This window comes from Drosophila miranda, chromosome XL, assembly GCF_003369915.1.
Source record: "Drosophila miranda strain MSH22 chromosome XL, D.miranda_PacBio2.1, whole genome shotgun sequence".
NCBI lineage: Eukaryota > Metazoa > Arthropoda > Insecta > Diptera > Drosophilidae > Drosophila > Drosophila miranda.
In genome coordinates this window covers 16,009,565-16,031,222 of record NC_046673.1, presented here as the reverse complement: position 1 = coordinate 16,031,222, position 21,658 = coordinate 16,009,565, and the positions used below count along the sequence as shown (strand labels likewise).

Here is a 21,658-nt window from a genome sequence, read left to right as displayed (position 1 = left end):
GAGAAAATAAGTCTCCGGATGTTGGAAAGTTCTCCAAAAATCATGTCATCCAGGATCATCCAAAGGATCTTTGGAGTAGAGCCAAAAAGCCTTACTCGGAGTATGAAATCATGCACACGACATGTACAATTCAATGCAATTGTGGGCATTAGCTCGAGCATCATGTGGGTGCGATGTGAGCTCATCAGAGCTCAGAGCTTGTGTTGTAAATTTAAAGGCAACGTTGTTGGAAAACAAGACAGAAAGATCCTTGAATATTAATAGAAAATGTTAAATGGTAAACCCAAGAAAGAGCTTTATCTGTGAGAGCTTTGAGTTCATCCCGAAAGCGGACCACTAAGCCCTAGAACTGTGATTGAGCGCATCCTGTAGCTGGTGTGCTTACGGGACTCTCTCTCCCTCGCCCACTATTAAGCCCATTTTAAATGCCATTTAAATCTGCCTCGCTGTGGCTGTGTGTATCTGTGTTTCTGTCTGGTTGCTGCCCCTGTGCGGCACAGCCACAGCTTGTTGCGTGTTAAGCCGCTTGTTGCAACAACAGCTAAGCTTCTAGGCAAACCCAGCAGCAGCCACAGCAGCAGCACAAAACAAAAATCCTTACTAATTTCTTTGCAGGAATTCAAAGTAAACAAAAATAAAGAAATATAAAAAAAAGATCTCAGGGAAACAAGAGACACACAGAGATATAGAGATATATACATAGAGACAGAGAGAAAGAGAGAGAGAGAGAGAGAGAGTGAGAGAATGAGAATGAAATCGTTTTTCTGTAGCATTTGGTTTAATCCTCCAAAGGAAACATGCCGCTTGCCACAAGGAGGCAGCTTCTGCTTTAGGTTTTGTGCTTAGAAAAGAAGGGTTGTATCTTTGAGATCTTCTCATATGTATCTTCGAGTGTGTGTGCCCCTCATATGATGATCAGGTTTCCTCCTCAGTAGAACAATTTTTTATTTTTTATTTGGAGATTGGAGGAAATATGATTTTGGCCTTTTTTTTAGGTTTAGAAGGGGCTTTTCCCTTCCCTCCCCTTCCACAATTCTTTCTGGCTTCGGCTTCTGTTCAGAGTTGTGTGAGTGTGTGTTTTTTTTTTCTAGGCAGAAACACGTTTCTCAAATTTCCAAAGAGCGTTCGTTTCTCTCTGTCTCTCTCTCCGAGTGCTCAAACATTTTTAATTATATGAAGGATGCTTTGGCATCCTTTTTCCATTCTTTTTTTTTTGTATTTTTGTATGTCCATCTAATGTTTGTTCACTTGGCAGACAAACGCCGCGGCTGTGGCCGTGGCAGTGTCTGTGGATAGGCAGCTTGAGGGGGGGATGAGGCTTCGAGGCTGGAAGCCCAGTCGTTTGCCAATTTGTCTTCCATCTTCCCTGCCTCCCATCTAATCTCACTCTCTCTCCCTCTCTCCCAACCCTTTTTCTGCCATCTGTGTTGTATCGTGTATCTGGGTATCTGGGTATCTGTTGTATCTTTGTATCGCTTGCCACTTAGGCGCTTGTTTGAGCACCTTCTCGCGCTCGCTCCCCTTCTAAGAAGGTTTTTTTTTTGTTTTTTAATTTTTTTGGGAAAATTTGGAAGCAAATTTGATTCCCATCGATTATCAGGCAGGAGGCTGGAGGCAGAAGGCTGGAGGCTGCTACTGCTTCCTGTTCCGTGTCCTTGCTCGCCTTTTGCATTTTGATTGACAGTCAAATTAGTAGAAGGATCCTTTCGGCTCTGCGGCCAACGAGTATTTTCACTGCTCTGCTCTGCTTTTTGGGGGTTGGATCGGTCGGATCGCTTCTAGATCCTGGCAGAATCTAAGCAGACTGCTCTGCTGCTGCTCCTGTGGCAGCTGTGGCTGTGTTCGACGCCTGACCTTGGTCCATTGCTCGGCTTCCATTCATTCCAGCATTCCATCCTCCATCCTCCGTTCTCCATCCTTTCCCTATCGTTCGCCCCCGCCTTTGTTTATCGAAGAAGAACGCTAGAAGCGAAAAACGAACAAACGAAGCTTCAAATACCCTTACATATAATTCAGACCTCTTTTTTGGCTATCCATATTATCTGTACGAATTTCCCGTAAGCGAAAGGATACAAGATATTTGATTTTTACTTTGGATATATTCCGGTAATGCATATCCTGCACAGGGAATTCCGAACATTCCTATGCTAGCTTATGGAATAAATCGATCTCATTTTGGCTTCTCTACCCCTCTCCCTCTCTCTCTTCGGAGGGGCATCAAATGAAACCAGTTTCACGCCAGACCCACGAGATTTGTGTGTCTGTGTGTGAGAAGAACAGAAGAAGAACTCTATGCTTTATAGAGAATCAAACGTTTTGAATGAAATCAAGTACTGGAGGGCCACAGACAGACGGGGTACAGACGGAGAGACGAAGAGACTCTCTTCTCTGGCAGTGGGACAGAGAGGCGTCGGCGGACACTTTACCTACATTTTGGCCCCGAAATGAGGTATTTGTTGCCCCATATTGTTCGTGCTGGATCCCGCCGGTACGGATTCGGCACAGCGGAAGAGCAGAAGGACACCGACTTCTTCTTTGGACTCTGAGGCAAACAGGATGCAAATGTTTTTGTGTGTGAGGGCAGGTAGGCGGGTAGCCCGCGGAGGCGGCCGCCGGCACAGAGTTCTTCTCTCTGTGTGTGTGTGTGTGTGTGGTGTGTGTGAGAGTCGATGTCAGGTAGGAGCGATGTGTGGTAGGAGTCGGAGTCTTGCCCTGCCCTAATTTCAATATGTTGTAATCACACACGCACAGACATTCGGTTCGGTATTCGGGAATCGAATCTCGAAATGACATTCAGAATACGAAACGAGCGGGAACGTTGGAACATTTATACCCGTTCCCCTCCGCCAGAGGGCGCACACTGTACGATGAAGAGTGTGTGAAAGAGAGGGCATTCCCTGAGCGATTTCATTTGTTCTTTTTGGCTAGAACACTGATTCGTCTGATGGTCATTCTCTACGATTCTGCCTTTTCGGGTTTCGCGTATCTTCAAAATACCACAAATCTGCGTCCTTTGAGGAGGCGGAAGAGAGCGGGGCGGGCCTACACGCAAAATCTTGATGCTCTAGAACTTATAGTCTCTGAGCACTAGGCGCCAAACAAGACGGATGGACGGACTTGGCTTTATCGACTCGGCTATTGATGCTATATACTTTATGGGGTCGGAAACGCTTCCTCAGGCACTGTGACCACAAACCTTATATACCTCTGTACTCTTTTTGAGTAACGGGTATAAAAAAGAAGCTGGGGGACTCCGTTGATTGATTGTCTTCGATAGATATCGAAGATCCTGGAAGTGCTGTATCGAAGTGATCGTTATCGAATGTGCCGAAGGTCATGAAAGATACCTGAAGATACATTTGAGAATTCTCTGAATATCTCTCGCTATCTCTCTTTAAAGTTATCATTTATCAAGGTATCGATCGTGTGGCATCTAATTGTTGAACGATCTCTCTTGCTCTCCCGCGCTACATCGCTCTCTCTCTCTCTCCCTCCTCTCTCTCGTGTCTCTCTCTCTCTCTCTGTGGCAGCACATTCTTGCCTGTTGTTGCTTTGTTGTTTAACTACATTTTTGTGTGCTCCTTTTTGAGTTTGTGTTCATTAGAAATTTCCAAGAATTCCAGAGCGACAACGACACACACACACACACACACACACACACACACACACACACACACACACAGAAACACACGTGAGGAGATGGGCATGTACATACGTATATATTTGTATGTGTATCTCGAGATTCGTGTTACTGCTGGCTTAGTTTTTCAAACAAACCAAAAACAAAAAACAAAATACAAAAAACACGCTGTCAAAGGAAGGAAGGCACAGGCACAGAGGCATGCAGGAGAAAGATGGTGCGATGCGATGCGATGCGATGAGAGTAAGGTAGTGGACACACATCCAGGAGTAGGAGGCTGCGGCGGCAGAAGAGAAGGATCGCGTCGTTGGGGCTTCCTTTTTCTTTCGTTTTTTTTTTCTTTTTGAAGGTTTTAGAGGTGGTTTGGTGTGCCTTCATTTTGAAACGAAACGAACATCATCATGAGGTCTAAGAGGTTCCTTCGTCCAACTGTTCTTACCACACAGGACACTTGGGCTTTCTTCCCCCATCCCATACAATAGTATACCCGTTATTTCGGTGGCGCGATCACTTTCTTTTCGCGAGTGGCAGCTGCTGCTGCTGCAAGTACCCGCTGCGCGATCGCGGGAGCCAGGCAACCCTTTTCTCCTTGTAGTGTCCTTGCGTGTGTTCTCGACACGCAGGTAGGGGCATAGAAATTAAGTGACCCGCAACAACAAGGACTCGACTCTCTCCCTCTATTCGTGTGCGAAGAGAGAGAGAGAGAGAGAGAAGAAAGCATTTCACCGCGCGAATCGCGAAAAAGGGTTGGCCGATCGTTTGCGATCGTATCGGGGTTCCATTTCCATTTCCATTCCATGCCATTCCATTCTCCGCGACAACCGAAAGCTCTCCCGGCTCCAACCCAGCTGCTGCTGCGCTTTAAGCACGCTGCTACCACAGTCGCGATCTCTTTCTGCCGCCGTCGTCGTCGCACTATCAGCAATTCATGATCAACGTGGCCGGCCGGCCGGTCGGTCGGCTGGTCGGTCGGTTGGTCGGTTTTTAGGGGGGAGCTTTGGGGAACGTGTGGGAAGGTAGGGAGGGGGGGCGCTGTTCAGGCCATTGAACCTCCAAAATGAGCAGCGGGGCAGAGCTCTCGCTCTCACTCTCACACACACACTCTCTCTCTCTGTCACTCCCTCTCTTCCTCTCTTGTGTATTAAGTTTAGCGGTTTGTTGCCGCCTGTTTACAACTGTTTTAACCGTTGTTCTCGCTTTATTCACTTAACTTTTGCTGGCCGCGTTTTTATTATTGGGCTTTTTTTTTTGCGGTCAGCATATGGTTGCATTGTATGTACATACTATGTATTTATGTATGTATGTATCGCTGGCGCTGACAGTGTTGGCAAGCGTGTAATTATCACAAATGCATGTGTATGGAGACACTGAAATGTATGTACATACACATATGTTTGTATGTAAAGGCAATCAATGACCGGAAATAACAAATAGTTGACGCGCGCGCGCTCCTGTTGTTGTCTTTGTTTTGCTGCGACGGGGTCGCGTCGGGGGTCGAGGGTCGGGTGCCATGCCAAAACAACCGCATGAACAACAACAAAAACATACACACACACACACACGCATACAAAGGCACGCGTGGCGGTAGCAGCGATGCACGCATGCAAGGCGTGACGTAATCACGTAATCAAGGCTGCACTTTGCCGATGGAAGAGAAACCACAAAGAGAGAACGTGAATGAAAAGAGAACCCACCGCCAGCAAAACAAAAAAAAACTATGCCAAAACATGAACGTACACACAGCCACACAAACGCACGACGCTGATCATTCACACGAGAGAGGGTACAGCGAGAGTAAAGAGCGCAACAATTGGGAAAGAGAACGGTCGTGCTTTCTTTGCGACACTTGACGGACGGCAGGCGAGCGTTGCCAGACTGGCGGGCGCGCTTGTGGATCGTGAAAGTGGAACCTAATTAATCGGATTAAATATTTGCACTACCTCCGTGCACATGTGGGACCATAAAATATCTTAGTTTCTTTGTTGTACGCTCACAATGTGCCAAACCCAATCCCGTGCTCCCCTCTTTGGCAGTCTGGCCACGCTTTGGCAAAGCACGTAATGGTTTTACGTAAATTGTGGGGGCCTACTCCGTCATCACTTCTCCTACTTTACCTCCTCCGTCTTTCGCGCAAAGCACACATACCCATGCAAAAAGACACGAGACACCGAAGTTTTATTGGCGTTAGCTCCGAAACTTTGACTCGTTCATTGTCATTCCCCACTTGGTTGCTCTCCCATCCTTGCTCTCGCTCTCTCTCTCTCTCTGTTGCTCCGCTGTTGCTGGCGGAGGGAGACTCGGCCCACCGCCGCCGCCGTCGTCGTCGTCTGACTGGGTTCATGTCTCGTTCTTCTCCTTCTTCCCGCACGCCCCCTCCCGCACCATTCCACTTTTGCTACTCTCGCATTCTGCTTTGGGGCCGCCGCCGCCGCCGCCGCTGCTGCTACTGCCTCCACTACTGGGGCTCTGCCTGCCTGCCGGTGATGGTGTGGCTGGTGTGCCTGTGCTGACTGTTGCTGCTTCTCTTTGGCGAAGTCAGTATTCGAATACTCTCTGCATTTTGCGGTTGTCTGGAAATACGCGGCGTAGTTGCACAAAAAGCAACAGAACAGAAACAACAAAAGCAACAATTATAAAATATTATAAGACAGCCAATTGGTGTGTGTGTGTGTGTGTGTGTGTGCATGTGTGCATATGAGTGTGTTTGTTTGTGTGCGTTCGTACTACGTGTACGTGTGGTTCTTTTTTTTTTTTTGAAAATATATACCTATGTACATATGTATATATTTTTTTGTATTCTTTCATTTGCTCACTACGAGCGCTCATGCTTTTAGATCAAATTCTGAAAAATGAAATATGATTGATACAATATTCCGGTTTTTATTTTTTTAAATATTTGTTTGTCACTGCAACACCCAAAAAAAACAACAACAACAACAGAAAGAGAAACAGCAACAACGAATGAGCCGCAAAAAAGCAAGAGTGTGTGTCGTGTCTTTAGCCCCAATCTCCTGCCCACGCTATTTCGTAGTTTTTGCCAGCTCTTTCTCCCTCCTCCTCCTCCTCCTCTTCGTGTTCTGACTGATTGTCGTGTGGTCGTGCGTTTATCTACAAAAACACACACACAGAGGCACAAACACGCTCAAGCACATGCAGACATCCACATACATACATATAAAGTGTGGATGGAGAGTGGACCGAAAAGACAGACATGACGTGAGAAGAGTGGAGTGAAGTGGAGAAGAACGCCACACACAAAACAAAAATAACAAATCTTTGCATTGGATACCGTTATGACAGACACCGGTGTGCCACTTTCCGCCGGCGCCGCATTTTCTCATCTCTCTCTTAGTCTCTGTCTCACCGTCTCTTTTGGTTGCCTTTCTACTATGTATACCCGGCTCCTCGCGTGGAGTAGAGCAAAGGGCAGAGGAAACCAAAGCCATCTCCGCGTCGATGATGATGATGATCCCATAAACTGTTTCCAAGAATCTGAGAGTGAGAGCTAAAGGCAGTGTCAGACACAGACACAGAACCCGGAGATCATGTTGAATTCGTGCAATTTTATCTTTGGAAAACTGCTGTGGCAGCCACAAATCTTAAAGTTTTCAATTTAGCCAACAATTTTTGGAAAATTCAAACCAATCGGAGAAGGAAAATGCCGCATTTGAGAGACACCATAGAAGGAAGAAGTCGTTTCCTGGAACCCCAATTCGTATTCATCTTCCTAGAATTATGGTCCTGATCAATTTACAGCTTCTGCTGCTGAGGGGAGACTGCTGTGGTGGTCGGAATTTGCCAGCACAAGATATGAAGAAAGCTCTTATCTAACGATCCTCCTCTTGGGTTTTCCCAATCTCTTGAAGGTTTTTTTTTTTGCGCCATTTTCGTTGTTGTTGGAAAAGTGTGCACCACTCACGGTGAAAATCAATTGGTGCCAAAACCCCTGTGCCGTGCAGCAGCAGCAGCTGGACACTGACCTACTTTGCACGCGTCTGCTTTGAGTAGTCTCTGGCATTCATTCCCATGCTATAACGGTAACTGGTGCTGCTGCTGGTGGTGGCAACCCTGGCCAGACCGGACTACTGCGGACTGCAGTGTGTGGCCGTGGCTGTGGCTGTCGCTTCTGCTAATTAGTCAAACACGTTTCACGTTTCGGATCTCGGATTAGAAATGGTTCAATCACGGCGTGGTGCTGCTGCTTGTCCCACTAATGCGTGATAGGCGATCACACGCTCGCTCTCTCTCTTCGGCTGTTTCTCTTTCTTTCCCCACGGGTGTGTGTGGGTTAGTGTTCATGTGAGTCATGCTGTGGAATAGAAGAAATGCGAACCAAAAAGAAACACAAAGAAAACTAAAGCCCATACGCATGACCACTAAAAATAAAAAGAACAAGAACAGAACTAGAAGAAGCACCAGCAGAGAGCGAGGGAGTGGGAACAGAAAGAGCTTAATGAAGAAGCACTGGTTCCGAGAGAGAGAGAGAGAGAGAGAGTGCGGAAGAACTTTAAAAAGCAAAAGAAAAGAGAACAGAAAAGCTAAAGAAAACCGAAAATCATATCAGCAAAAGCTTCTTTTTTTTGAGAGAAAGAGAGCGCTTGAATCTTGTGAAAAGTGAGAGATTATAGAGTGAATGAGAGATGAAATATTGTCAGAGATAAGTAATGGAGAGAGAGAGAGAGGGAGAGAGTGAAAGAGTAATGGAACGCGGAAGCAGTGGGAGAAGAATTCTGCTGTTCCCAAAAACGTCACTGGGCTCTATCTCACTTCTACCGTGCTTTTCATGGATTCCCTCTCTCTCTCTCTATCTATCTATCTATTGCTTATTCCCATTTGCGAATTTTGAAGTATAGACAGACGAGAGAAAAACACACACTAAAACAGGAGAAGTAAAATTCGATCGATCCCACGTTCAGATCGAGTGGAAGGTGTCTGGAAGTGCAAGTGGAAGAAGTGGCGCGGGCCCTGGGCGTTAAACGTTAAATAATATTTGTATAATATTATAAGAAAAAGTTCTACACTAGACACATAAAAGTATATAAAAACTAAGCAAAAATGCACGGAAACAACAATATCAACATCCACAACAACCAAAACAGACTCAATAATAATAACAATAATATTAACAATAATATACCCAACAACAACAACAACAACAACGTTTTCTATCAACAAAAACAACCTACATTTATACGGTACTTGGATCGGTGAGTGTTTTATTGGGTCGGTCTCCGGTCTTCCCCCCTACCTCTCCCCACCCGTCTGTGTGTGTCCCCTCCTTCTCACCTCACCCCACCATCCGCACCCATTCATGTAGTACATGCACACAATATCTCTAGTCCCGTATTCGTGTACTCATTTTCACACACTCTCTCTCCCTCTCTTTCTCTCCCACACTTTTGGAATTGCAATTTAGTGGTTGTGGTGGTCACAACTTTTAAGATATACCACTTTTATTGGGCAGGGGCATACGATAATAATTGAATCAATCAATCTATTCAAAATCAAACTAATCGGACAAATTACATCCGCCGCACATGGAAGAGATGAGATACAGAGCAGTAGATATTTACATACGAGTATAGCATGCATGTACATAGGTGGTGTAGGAGGAACGGTGCATTCATAAATATCATGCATATGTAGTGGCTAAGGGGAATGTCCGGTCATTAATCCCAGTTCAAGTGAAAGAAAGTTTCACCATTTCCCCTGTCTTCTCTTCTCTTCTCTTCTCTGTCCGCGTGTGTGTGTGTGTGTGTGTATCCTTTATGTCATTCATCATTCTGTCATCTGGTTCAAATTAAAATGAATTGCAAAGCCAAAGCGAAGAGCGAACCCTTAGATACCCTTGCGGAATATCTATGCTATAAATCAGCAGTCCAACAAGAAGAAAAAACCCTTATAAGGAAAACTCGAGTCGAGCTCATCATGAACACAACATGCATGTTGTTTTTTAAATTCTCGGGCATTCTCATTTGCAAATAGGAGCGATAGGAGCATGGACGTGCCCTGTCCGTTGGGCTTATCTTTTTCATATGCCAGCTAGAATGAATATGAAGATATAAATATGATCCTAAGTGGATTAAAATCCGAACAACCCACAGCCACTGCAGTGGCCAAAGCGTACTATGAGTTCATATATGTATGCATCTGTAATTGTTTGCTTTTGAGCTTGGTGGTATGGTGGCATGGTGGTATGGTGGTATGGTGTTGACTGGTTGCTGGTGCGGCTCTTTGTCCACTTTCAATGGTCTCATCGCTGTCGTCTCCATATGGCAGCTTTGTGGCACGCCCACCGCCGACACCGCCAGCTTGCACCCTGTTGCACACAGCGCACATTCAAGTATTGGCTGCAACCAATGAATACCACCAGCCTCCTCTTGCCTTCCTTCCACCCTCCAACTCCAAGCACACACTCCTTGTTCGCCATTTTGTCCTTTGCAGTCACTTTTCCATGTTGATGGACTCGCAAAAAAGTAAAAAATAAATAAAAAGCAAACAGAAATAACGACGCAGGGCAATGGGAAGAGCAGCAATATGAATGTACACATAAAATATAACAAATTTGTCACAGATATACGCATACATATGACTTATTGTAGTGGGAGGAGGAATGCACTAATAAAAGCTACAGTGGGCCCCACGGGAAGAGAATAAAATCAATAAATATTTGAAATGCAGATGCAGATACAGATACAGATACAGATAGAGGCACGGAAAAAGGAGCAATCTATGGTCTCTCCAAGGAATATTTTTTTTATTTCTATGCCGGGAGTATACCGAAAATAAAACCACCAGATACAAACAGATGTTATGATTTAGGGCCCTCCATAGATCCCATGAATACTCTTCACTTTTTATTGATTTGACACGACAGTCACTGCATCAATCCGCAGAAACCTGTCAAATATGATCCAAATCGGAGCACGCTATACGAATGTGCAACAAGTGGAAGGTTCCACTGTACATCCATACAATCGAGAAGACAATGAGGGGAAGCAGGCAAAACCAATTTAGGTCAAAGCGCTGCTGCTGCTGCTGCTGGCTGCTCTTTTTTGGTTGCACGCTCTCGGGGGAAACAAGTTTTTTTTGTCCGCTCAGAAAACAAATTGTTTTAATGCAGTTTTTCGCCAAGTGCAGCGAAGAGTAGGGGGTGAATAGATAAGCTCTGCAAATAATAAAAAAAAGAACCAACTTCTCTCCCGCTCTCTCTGTCTCTCTCTCTACGTATCTAACTGCACCACAATCGCAACCAGCAACTTGTGGAATGCAATGAAAATAGAACACAAAAAGCACACTCACACCCGCTCACGCGACCCAACACATCCGTAGGGCATTCATTGCACACAGACAGACTGTGCATGTGTTCACGTGTTTGTCGGCGTCCGCCAGCAAGAGACAGAAATAAAGTTGCAATAAAAAGCAACTCAGGCCGCGTCAAAAGCAGATTTCAGAGTTTTTCATTCATAAAAGTTATACAAAACAAAAACACAACAACAAAAAGGGAAGAAAGAAAGCAAAGTGAAACACACACGCACCAAGAGAGCGAGCGCAGCATTAAAGGCCGATGCGTGTGTTTGTGAGTGCATTGAGTCGGGTTTTTTTCTTCTATATGTGCGAAAGAGATAAATGCAGAGCAGAGAAAAAGAACACGCAACGGCGCCCCGTTGCTGACTGCGGCGCTGCGCCTGTATTGGTTGTGTGGTGGGAGGGAGGGTAAGAGGGCAGCCCTCGTGAAGCAGTCAGCGGGCTATTCACCGGTGAATTACTAGCCGGCCGGTGGCTACACCTGATTACTTTCACTACGTGGATTCACGGCCATTCACCGAAGAGCTGCTAGTGGGAGGAGCTGATGCCTCCACTAGAATTCATGTCTTCCAGAATGGAGCTGTGCATACATTCGATGTTAACTACTTATTTGGAACTTTCCGTTTAATTGAAGAAAAAAACAAACATATATCGTATCGAAAATAGGCTTTTACTCCGCTCTTAAGAAACATAAGGAATGGTTTGATTTAGACCAGAGGTCGGCAGGCAAAACGGAACAATTTATTGGATCCAACCCCTGTTCTACACGTGGACGTGAGCGGCACATATGATGGGTGCTTGCCAAATCATTGAGAATTATTTAAAAACCCGTAGTTACATAAATGTATATCACATAAATGATATCTCGATTAGATTGGTTGGTTCCACCAGCTCGAGAAACAAATTCTGATCTGTACTTAATGATATTTAATATTTAATTTAAAGTGCCAGAATTTGCGTAACTTTAGAGTTTAAAAAATTTTAAAGCATTTTAGAAAGATGATCAGAATAAATTCGCTCTTTGCATTGAGTGTGCCTGTCACTTGACGCAATATCTCTTCAATATTTCATTGTAAAAATACCAAAATCACTGAAAGCGAATGATATCTGGTCGCGTCATTTGTATCGAAGTGACGTCAAATGACAGCAAATAAACGTCATTCATTGTTTAATACACGTCAATCGAAAAATTTATCTAATGTGGCAGGGGATGATTTTCCTAGGGGAACCACCCATGACTACTTCTGAATGAATTCTGCTACTAGCGGGGAGTTGTGGCTGGCTACTTTTAGCCCATGTAAAGTAGTAGTACCGTTAACTGGTAAGCAGAGAAGTGTCTCGCCCCGCATTGATAACGGAAGAACAGCAAAAAAGCGCCTTTCTCGCTCTCACGGACCTCATAGGTCATTTACTTAGTCACATGTCGAAAAAGAATAGAAAAGAACGCAGGAAAGGTGAAATGCAACAAAGACACGGTAATGACTGCTGCTGCTGCTGCTGGGAGAAATAAAGAAAGCCAATGAAGCAATGGAGCATTCTCATTGGATATGCACTGCGGTCGCTGCTCTGCCAGCGTCAGCGTCAACGAACTGCAACATGACATTTGCATGCATATTCAGGCAGAGGCTGGGGCGCTGCGGCTGCGGCTGGGGCTGGGGCTGGGGCTGCAGCCCTCAAATGCAGACGTGTGACGCATGCTCAGCAGTTACAGTTACATATGTACATCTAAATATGTACATATGTGTATGTGGCTGGGGGCAGCCAGGCCACCAGAATCCAGGCCACTGGATGAAACGGGCGGGATCAGATTCCAGCGAAGAGAGCAGCAACACCAAACAAAATAGCAAACGCTGGCAGAATTCGCCTGGAATTCCGGGAAAAAAAAACTTAAATATCTATAGAGCCTGAGCTGGAGCGCGTGCACAGCCGCCGCCTGAGAAATGCGGCGCAGAAGGAAAGAAACAAACGGCAATGACGGCATGAGAGCGAAAAAATGGGATCGATGGTCAACCGTTTGTCAGGAAGGGGCCAAAGTACTGTGTAATGGTAAAATGCGATTGGAATGCTGGAAGGAATGCGCTGCAGATCATTTTTTTGCCCTCTTTTTCTCGCTCACGTTGCCGGTTGTCTATTTTATAGTTTGAGAGAGAAAGTTTGAGAGCTTTTCAGTTTAAGGAAGCCATCATACAGTTGGACAAGTACTGAACAGTTTGGCAATACATATACAATATGGTATGTACATATGTATGTATGTACATATGGAGATCATTCACAAGAAACAGAAACTGAAATTTAAATTAAAAAACAAAATGAAAATGAGCAAAAGAAAAAACCGACTTCTCTACTCCTTCCTGTCTGCTGCTTCTCTTCACATTTGATCTCTCTCTCTCTCTCTCGCTCTTCTTTGCAACTTAATGTTGTTGGCGGCGACGACGAGACTTCGGTCGTCGTCGGTCGGCCGTCGGGCGACTGGAGTGAAATTACTTCCAAGAAAAATAAACACGATATTAAATGTGCAACATTCCAGGCGTCGTTTTTGCCATTGCATTGCCCTCTTTCATTCTCATTCCTCATGCCCATACATACTCTTCGTTGATGGTGGCTTTCTGCAGGGCAAGATGCCGGGAAAGAAGAACGTTAGAATATCAGTAGCAAGAGGAAAATATACAAAAAATAGGTCGAATATTTATATGTACATATATAAGGTGAGGCATTCAAGTCCCATTCTCCCTCCAACGATAGCCAATTGGGAGAGTGCCTTACCCTATATCCATACGCCTTGAGCCCAAGGTTTGTTGCAAAACAGAGCGCGATCAGCAACTAGACAGAAGAAGAAGAAGGAGACAAAAAAATAGCAGGCTGAGGCGCCGGCGCAGCAGCACAAAAGCGGCGCCATTGTCGCCGTTCTGCGTTGTGTTTGTGACCGGGATTCCCAGATTTTTGTTTGCTTCAGTTAATTTCATTTCGAACACTCGACTGGCTCTCTCGATTTTTTGTGATTAATTGTGGTTTTCTTTTCATAATGGAGGTCTTTTCCATGTCGATATGGAATGAGGATACGATTTCTTATTGTATCTATACATTTTACTTTAAAAATAAAGCTGTTCAAAATTCGACGGTGTGGGCGAAGCACAGGTAACGGTTACTGTTGGGTGTATCGGGAGGGCGCCCCCACATCTCTCACATCCTCTTTATATGTATGTAGTTTGCTTAAGTATTGGAAGTCTCTTTTTTTAACACCAAGATCCTTTCCCATTTATCCCACATGTGTACATATGTATGTACATACATATATTTGTAAGCAACTAACTCACGTGCTCGTTCACGGCTTGTAAAATGTGCTTAGATTTTGTACATTTTTTTAGGCTTGCACACACACACACGTATACACCCACACACACACACAACTAACCCAGCACACACGCCCTCTGTCGGGCCTTTTTTGGCGCCTCCTTGTGGTAAAAAGTTTGCCGGCTAATGTATGTGTGTGTGTGTTTGTATTGATGCTCTCTTTCTTTGCCTTTGCGCGTGCGCTCTATTTAGAACAACACTGGCCTTGCGTGAGCCGTTATTTAGTACAGCAACTATTGACTGCGCGATTTAGTACAGCTACCGTTACTGCGGGTATTAGTTTTTAGTGCTCCTATTCCCTGGCAGTCCTGTGCGCGCGCGTGTGTGTTCTCTTTAGTGCAACATAACCTGACTTTTCGTGTACGTGGATCGCGATTCCCTTAGTACAGACTTGCACGCAGACACACATCCATACGTAACCCTAGGAAGGCTAAGTTCTAGATGCTATTTGCGATGTTACATCTCTGGCTTTATCTCTCTCTCTCTCTCTCTCTCTCTCTTGCTGATTAGCTCTCTGTTCTGTCTGTCTGCCTGTCTGTCGCCCCCTTTTAATGCGACGTGCTTTCACTGTGACGCTGCTCTATTTATTGCATTATCCGTTATCCTTTCATGGCATTTCTTTTTCTTCATTCCCCTCCCTCCCCCTTTTCCACATTCCCTGCCATTTCTCTACTTATCTTATCCATATCCTACCGTTTCGCATTTCGCATTTTTCCTTTTTTGTGTTTTGTGTTGTTTTTTTTCTTTCTCCTATGTGTTTTTGGTTTACTACTGTTTCTACTACTACTACTACTACTACTACTACAATTACTACTATTTTTTTGTTTTCGTTTTTCTATCTTTTTTTTTTGTTTTGTTTTCACCGTGTGTGTGTTTTTTTCACGCCATTTTCTTCGCAGTGTTACGACATCAAAACTCTTAATAAGCGGCATACCGATGCAAACACGTTTCGAAGACATCGAACCGCTACTGAAGCCCTTCGGCATCGTGAAACAATGCGAGGCTATTTCTAGTAAGGACCAATCTACTCAAACAGTACATATTACATTCGAAAACCCTGAGCAGGCGCAAAGGTATATACCCCCAATACAAAAACAAAATCAAAACCATCTACCCAATCGACCCAATTGACCCCCCCACCACCCCCAACCCCCAACAGATCCTGGCTTAACATCCGGGATTGCCATTGAGCAAAATCCAATACGATATATGATCCCATTTGGTTTCGAGATTATATAGCAGCAATCTCTGTGTTAATCTCGGTGTTAAGCATGGATATATTTCTTAGAAGAGAGAGAGAGAGAGAGCTGGGGCTTGGACTTTGTGTGTGTGTGTGTGTGTGTGTGTGTGTGTGTGTGTGGGCGTGTGTGGAATTGGCATCCTCTTTCCGTTGTTCAATGTTTAGGAAATCAAAACACCCCCGATCTCAACATCTCCACTGTATAAAATCCCCCACTAATGGATACATATGTCATCTCGAAACCCTTCCCATCCACAGAGCTGCTGGCGGCCTCAACGGAGTCGAATTCGAGGGCAACAAGCTCCATTGCGAGCAGCTGGATAAAAACCAGCGTCGCAGTCAGCGCAATCAGCGCAATACGTACCCGGGTATGCCGGGACCCGGGCGCCAGGCTGACTTCCCGCTGCGCATTCTCGTCCAGAGCGAAATGGTTGGGGCCATTATCGGACGACAGGGCAGCACGATCAGGACAATCACACAGCAGAGTCGGGCCCGTGTGGATGTGCATCGCAAGGAGAATGTCGGCTCCCTGGAGAAGTCGATCACGATCTATGGCAATCCGGAGAACTGCACCAATGCCTGCAAGCGCATTCTGGAGGTGATGCAACAGGAGGCCCTCTCCACGAATAAGGGGTAAGCACTAATCACTGAAACACATACGTCAGATCCCGCATCATACCATTTCTATGCACTCCATCCATATCCACAGTGAAATCTGCCTGAAGATACTGGCCCACAACAATCTGATTGGAAGGATCATTGGAAAGTCTGGGAACACCATCAAACGGATCATGCAGGACACCGACACGAAGATCACCGTCAGCTCGATCAATGACATCAACAGCTTCAATCTGGAGCGCATCATCACGGTGAAGGGTTTGATCGAGAATATGTCGCGGGCCGAGAACCAGATCAGCACCAAACTGCGACAGAGCTACGAGAATGACCTACAGGCGATGGCACCGCAGAGCCTCATGTTCCCCGGCCTTCATCCCATGGCAATGATGTCGACACCCGGCAATGGCATGGTCTTTAACACAAGCATGCCATTCCCATCGTGTCAGAGCTTTGCCATGTCCAAGACGCCGGCCAGCGTAGTTCCGCCGGTCTTCCCCAATGATCTGCAGGAGACGACATATCTCTATATACCGAACAATGCCGTTGGGGCGATCATCGGCACCAAGGGCTCCCATATACGTAGCATAATGAGATTCTCGAATGCATCCCTGAAGATTGCACCCCTCGATGCCGACAAGCCGCTGGACCAACAAACGGAACGTAAAGTAACGATTGTTGGTACACCGGAGGGTCAGTGGAAGGCGCAGTACATGATCTTTGAGAAGATGCGCGAAGAGGGTTTCATGTGCGGCACCGATGATGTTCGTCTAACGGTCGAACTGCTTGTGGCAAGCTCTCAGGTAATAAACCATACCGAAGTTTATCTCGAAGGTGGGCTATCTGTAAATGATAGGTATACGGATCGGTTTCGGGTTGTATTTATTCATATATTGCCATGAAATACCCTTGTTTCCTTTAAACTAATGGATTTTCTTTTGCACACACACACACACACACACACAGGTCGGCCGTATTATCGGCAAGGGAGGTCAGAATGTGCGCGAACTGCAGCGCGTGACGGGCAGTGTCATCAAGCTGCCAGAGCATGCCCTGGCCCCGCCAGCAGGCGGTGATGAGGAGACGCCCGTTCACATCATTGGGCCATTCTACAGCGTACAGGTGAGTGGCTTGCCAAGAGAGAGAAGTGGCGCCAGATTGTGATCCATCCATGTATATCATTGCAGTCCGCCCAGCGTCGCATCCGGGCCATGATGTTGTCCACGAACCCGCCGCCAGTGACCAAGAAACAGAAAGCTGCCAAAGAACAACTGCAACAACAGCAACTGAGCTTAGCCGGTGCTGCGACCAGTGGATCCCAGCAGCTTCAGCAACAGCAGCAGCAACTTTCGCCGACGTTGCAGCAACAGCAGCAGGCACTGCCGCCGCAATCGCACCATCAATCTGTGTCGGCGTCTTCGTCGTCATCGACGCCGCCTGCCCATCATCAGCAGCAACAGCAGCAGGCGTCGTCGGCAGCGACTTCGCACCAATTGCAGCAGCAACCGTCGCCGCCACTGAGCGCTAGCAATGAAACTCTGGCCACCTCCCAGCAGCAGCTGGCGAGCTCGCAGCAGTAAGAAGTAGTAAGCAGAAATATCACTTGGAACGAGGAAGGAGAAGATTTAGCGCCGCAACAACCAGCAACAGCAACAGCCACAACAGCAATCGGAGGCTGCAACCAGCAACCATCGATATCAGCAATAGCCAAGGCAGGGTTTTCTTTTATGTACTACTACTACCACAACTAATACTACTACTACCACTTCTACTACTATCAATACTACCTCCTACCCTCGTCTCAAAAGCAGAAACCACAAACCATACCATACCATACCCTACCCTACCCTACCACAACCACCCATAGGCGCCACCTTCGTGCTGGCACAGGCGACCAATCCGCAACAGGAAAACATATAAAGAAACAGAAACAGGTTGAAATCGTCATGTGAAAGATGTTCTTCCTAGTTTATAACAGTGTATAATAGTTGCAGTTGTATAACAGACAACTAAAAACCATCCTAAACAATACACAAGAAAATGTTGAATCAATGCATGCTACGAAATAAAGTGAAATTCTTGAATAGAAGGAAAAAATTATAAACCCACCCCGCCCTCCCCCACTTTGTGCTGTGTGTCCCATGTATAACAGATAACTGTGGGATGTTTTTCCATCACCAACAACAGCAACGGCACAAAGTCCACAGTCAAACAAATTCTACCACCCCCGCACCCCCTTCCCCAACATCCCCGCAGAATGGAGTGCATGAAGGAAAAGCATAAAGCAGAAGCAAAAGGAAAAATTGAGCATTGTATGCGTTAGATTTTTTTAAAAATATATTTAATTATAAAAAGTTAATTCTTAATTTTTTTTTTTAAACAAAACTTTAGAAAGCTTAAATTTAAGTGAAAACAAGAATTGAAAGCCGATCAGCGGAAAGAGTATAAAGAAGGAGAGACAAGAGAACGAAATAGAAAAGAGCAGAAGCGAAAAGAAAAGTTTGTTTTGTTTGGACAACAATTATAACAGAGAAATTATTGTACACATGCAAAATTATAAACGAAATTGTAACCCAAAACAGAATAAAACGAAAGATTCAATGAACGATTGAACAGAACAGAACAGATAAGAACCGAACCGAAAAGTACAGAAGAGAGATTCAAGCAGATTTACAACAAGAAAAACCAACAACACACAAGAAAAGAAAAGGCAGCCAGGAAACTGTAACAGTTATATGCAGCACAATGTCTAACAGTCGATGTAGGTGTCACGCCCAACAACAACAGTTGTACATAGTACATGTAACAGAGAGATACCTAAACACCAACCCAACCCTACCCTACTAAAAACAACCAAACCACCAATAACTAAGGAAAGAAACCCAACTATCTAATGTATACAATATAGTAAGTAGCTGAGTTAGTCTCGAGCTGCCATTGTAATGGATGTAATGGATGGATGGATAGATGGATGGATGGAAGGAGAGGAAAGGAGAGGAGAGGAGTGGGCATTATGCGGGATTTGATTTCCTTTCCCGGTAATGTCCAGCGAGAGCAATGTTTAACTGTACTGTACAGCTGTAAAATAGTCTTGTCGATGCCTGGAAAAGATAGTTGTTTGTATTGATAGCTCTTTTTGTTTGTTTGTGTGTGTGGCAAGAAGTTACAAGAATTGTTGATTATACTTAGAGGAGGACAGAGAGCGCAAAAGCTAGAGCGAACGCGATAGCGAAAGAAAAGAGTATAAGTGTTAAAGAAACTATTGTAATGTGTTTGCCTTGAAATGAAAACAAAAGAAAAAAATGAATACGAATACGAAAAGAAACGAAAGTGAAAGTGAAAGAAACTAACTAGAAATGAAATAACGGTGCTGAAATGTTAATTTTTTTTAATCGAACGAAGAAAAGTTTATCGTTACGTTACGTTACATTAAGTGTTACGTTATAACGTTTGAGCGTGTATGAGAGAGACAAGCTGTTATACATGGATGGGACACCACACAGAAATATTGACATAGATAGACATAGCCACAATCCAAAATCCAAACTGTACACCACACACAATCACAAGTAAAAAAAACTGAAGAGTGCATTTAATATGGTTCAAACCATATGGCAGCAGTAGAGCAGTAGAACAGTAGCACAGTAGAGTGCAGTAGAGAACAGTATATGACAGAATCAAGCCATAGCTAAAGAAACCGCAATCCAAGTAACTGAATCCCGTGAGCAGCAAACAATCAAACTACAATCAAGCCAAAAGCATACATACATATACATACATATAGCATCAGCAATAGCCCAATTCTGTGATGTTTTAAGGCATCATCTATTATCTATTAACTAATAATTAACGTAAATCTTACAACTAGTAGCTAGTAGCTATTCCATAGAATTAATGTAACCAAACAAATCAAATCAAATCAAATTCAAACCACACCCGGAAGCCCCAGCCAGCCCCAACCCTTTTGTTTGTATAACACTTGCATCAAAGACAGACAGAGAGAGAGAGAGAAAGAGAGAAAGGGAAAGAGAACTGTTATATTCAGGCACCCAAAATAAATAAAAACTAAAAAGAAAAATCAACATTTCGGCAAACCAAAAACAAAACAAAAAACAAAAAACAACAAGCGCAAAAGAGCATGAAGAAAAAACATTTCGGTCAAAACAAGCAACAAGATGAAAACTTTCGAGTGGCAAAATTTTGTGGAAAAACGCAAACAATCAGACAAAGAAGAGAAGAACAACATTTTTGGACAAAATTCAAGAAGCATTTTAAGCCAGCAAGCAGCGTGTACAAGCTTAGGGGCAGCCCAATTTTTTGAAATATCAGATTTTCCTTGTTCTTTTTAAGAAGAAACAAAGGGAAGCAAACCACAAGAAGAACTTTGATGAAGAAGATTGAAAAAGTAATTAAAATACCTCAATGTAAGTGCATTATCTTCTACAAAAAGAAAAAACAAAGCAAAAAGAAACAAAAAAAAAAAACAAAAAAACAAAACAAAGAACGTTCATAATGAATAGATATCCTAAAAATGAGCTAAACACAGAAATGGAATAAAAATAAAAAAAGAGAAAATGAAACGAATTACGAGAAACCTAAACCTTAAAGTTAGTGTGTAAGCAAAAGATAAATATAACGAAAACAAAATAAAAATAAAAATGAGAAGGAAAGGAAGGAAAGGAAATCCAGAAAGAAATACCAACCGGAAACAGAACCAGAACCAGAACAAGCAAACAAACGAAAATGATTCAAACTTTGGAAAAGGCATATCATTTAAGACTAAAAGAAAGCAAGCAAACCAATTTCGATCGTAAATCTTCTCAGACAAAAAGAATCTTTTAGGAAAGGTATCCCACTAGCTAAAGCCTAACCACAATCCAATCCAATCAAATCACACAGCAACCAATCAAACCAATCAATCACTCACCCACCAAAGCCCTATGCGACAAAAGATTTGTTGTGGGTCGAACTCCCCACCCAGATAATATACATATGCCAGACCAACTGAAACTGAAACAGAACCAGAAACTGAAACTGAAACAGAAGCAGATTCAATCGAGGGATAAGAGCAGGATAAGGAGAAGGAGGAGTTAGGAGTAGGAGTCTGAGGATAAACAGATGCAGATAGGATGGGAAGTGTATATAAGAATGTTGCTAGGCATTAACATTGATCTATATATACGGGAATCAAGCCACTATATATATATGCGATTATATATATGTATATGTTGAAAATGCGTGACATTTTGTTTTGTTATACTTGAGAATCTATAAATGTGTATCTATAGATATATTTATATTTATATGTATACAAAATCTAATCATTTTTGTCCCTTTTTTATAATAATAATTATTCTAATGGATTATTATAATTATAATTATATTTTTTTTTATTTTTTTTCTATGGAAAAATGTCCAAAGTTGTCAATACAAAGACCTATACATATACATATATATAGATATATATAGACATGTGGAACTATGATTAAAAGAACGATATTTAT

The 21,658-nt window shown here is 43.9% G+C and overlaps 1 protein-coding gene across 10 annotated transcripts in view; it reads left to right on the top strand.

Annotated features, from left to right (window-relative positions):
* The window catches only part of LOC108157466 (insulin-like growth factor 2 mRNA-binding protein 1), a 32,577-nt gene extending 11,792 nt beyond the window's left edge, over positions 1–20,785 (top strand). For 5 of the 10 annotated variants that reach the window (XM_033395777.1, XM_017289556.2, XM_033395762.1 and 2 more), the window contains 5 exons: positions 15,199–15,372; positions 15,798–16,172; positions 16,249–16,957; positions 17,121–17,276; positions 17,342–20,785. In XM_033395777.1, coding sequence (XP_033251668.1) covers positions 15,199–15,372; positions 15,798–16,172; positions 16,249–16,957; positions 17,121–17,276; positions 17,342–17,734 — 1,807 coding nt within the window. In that variant the 3' untranslated portion in view covers positions 17,735–20,785. Of the gene's footprint in view, positions 1–6,183; positions 6,299–8,488; positions 8,848–15,198; positions 15,373–15,797; positions 16,173–16,248; positions 16,958–17,120; positions 17,277–17,341 lie in introns of those variants that run through there. The other 5 variants (XM_017289583.2, XM_017289573.2, XM_017289547.2 and 2 more) reach the window with 4 other exon arrangements.
* Positions 20,786–21,658: the final 873 nt, after the last annotated feature.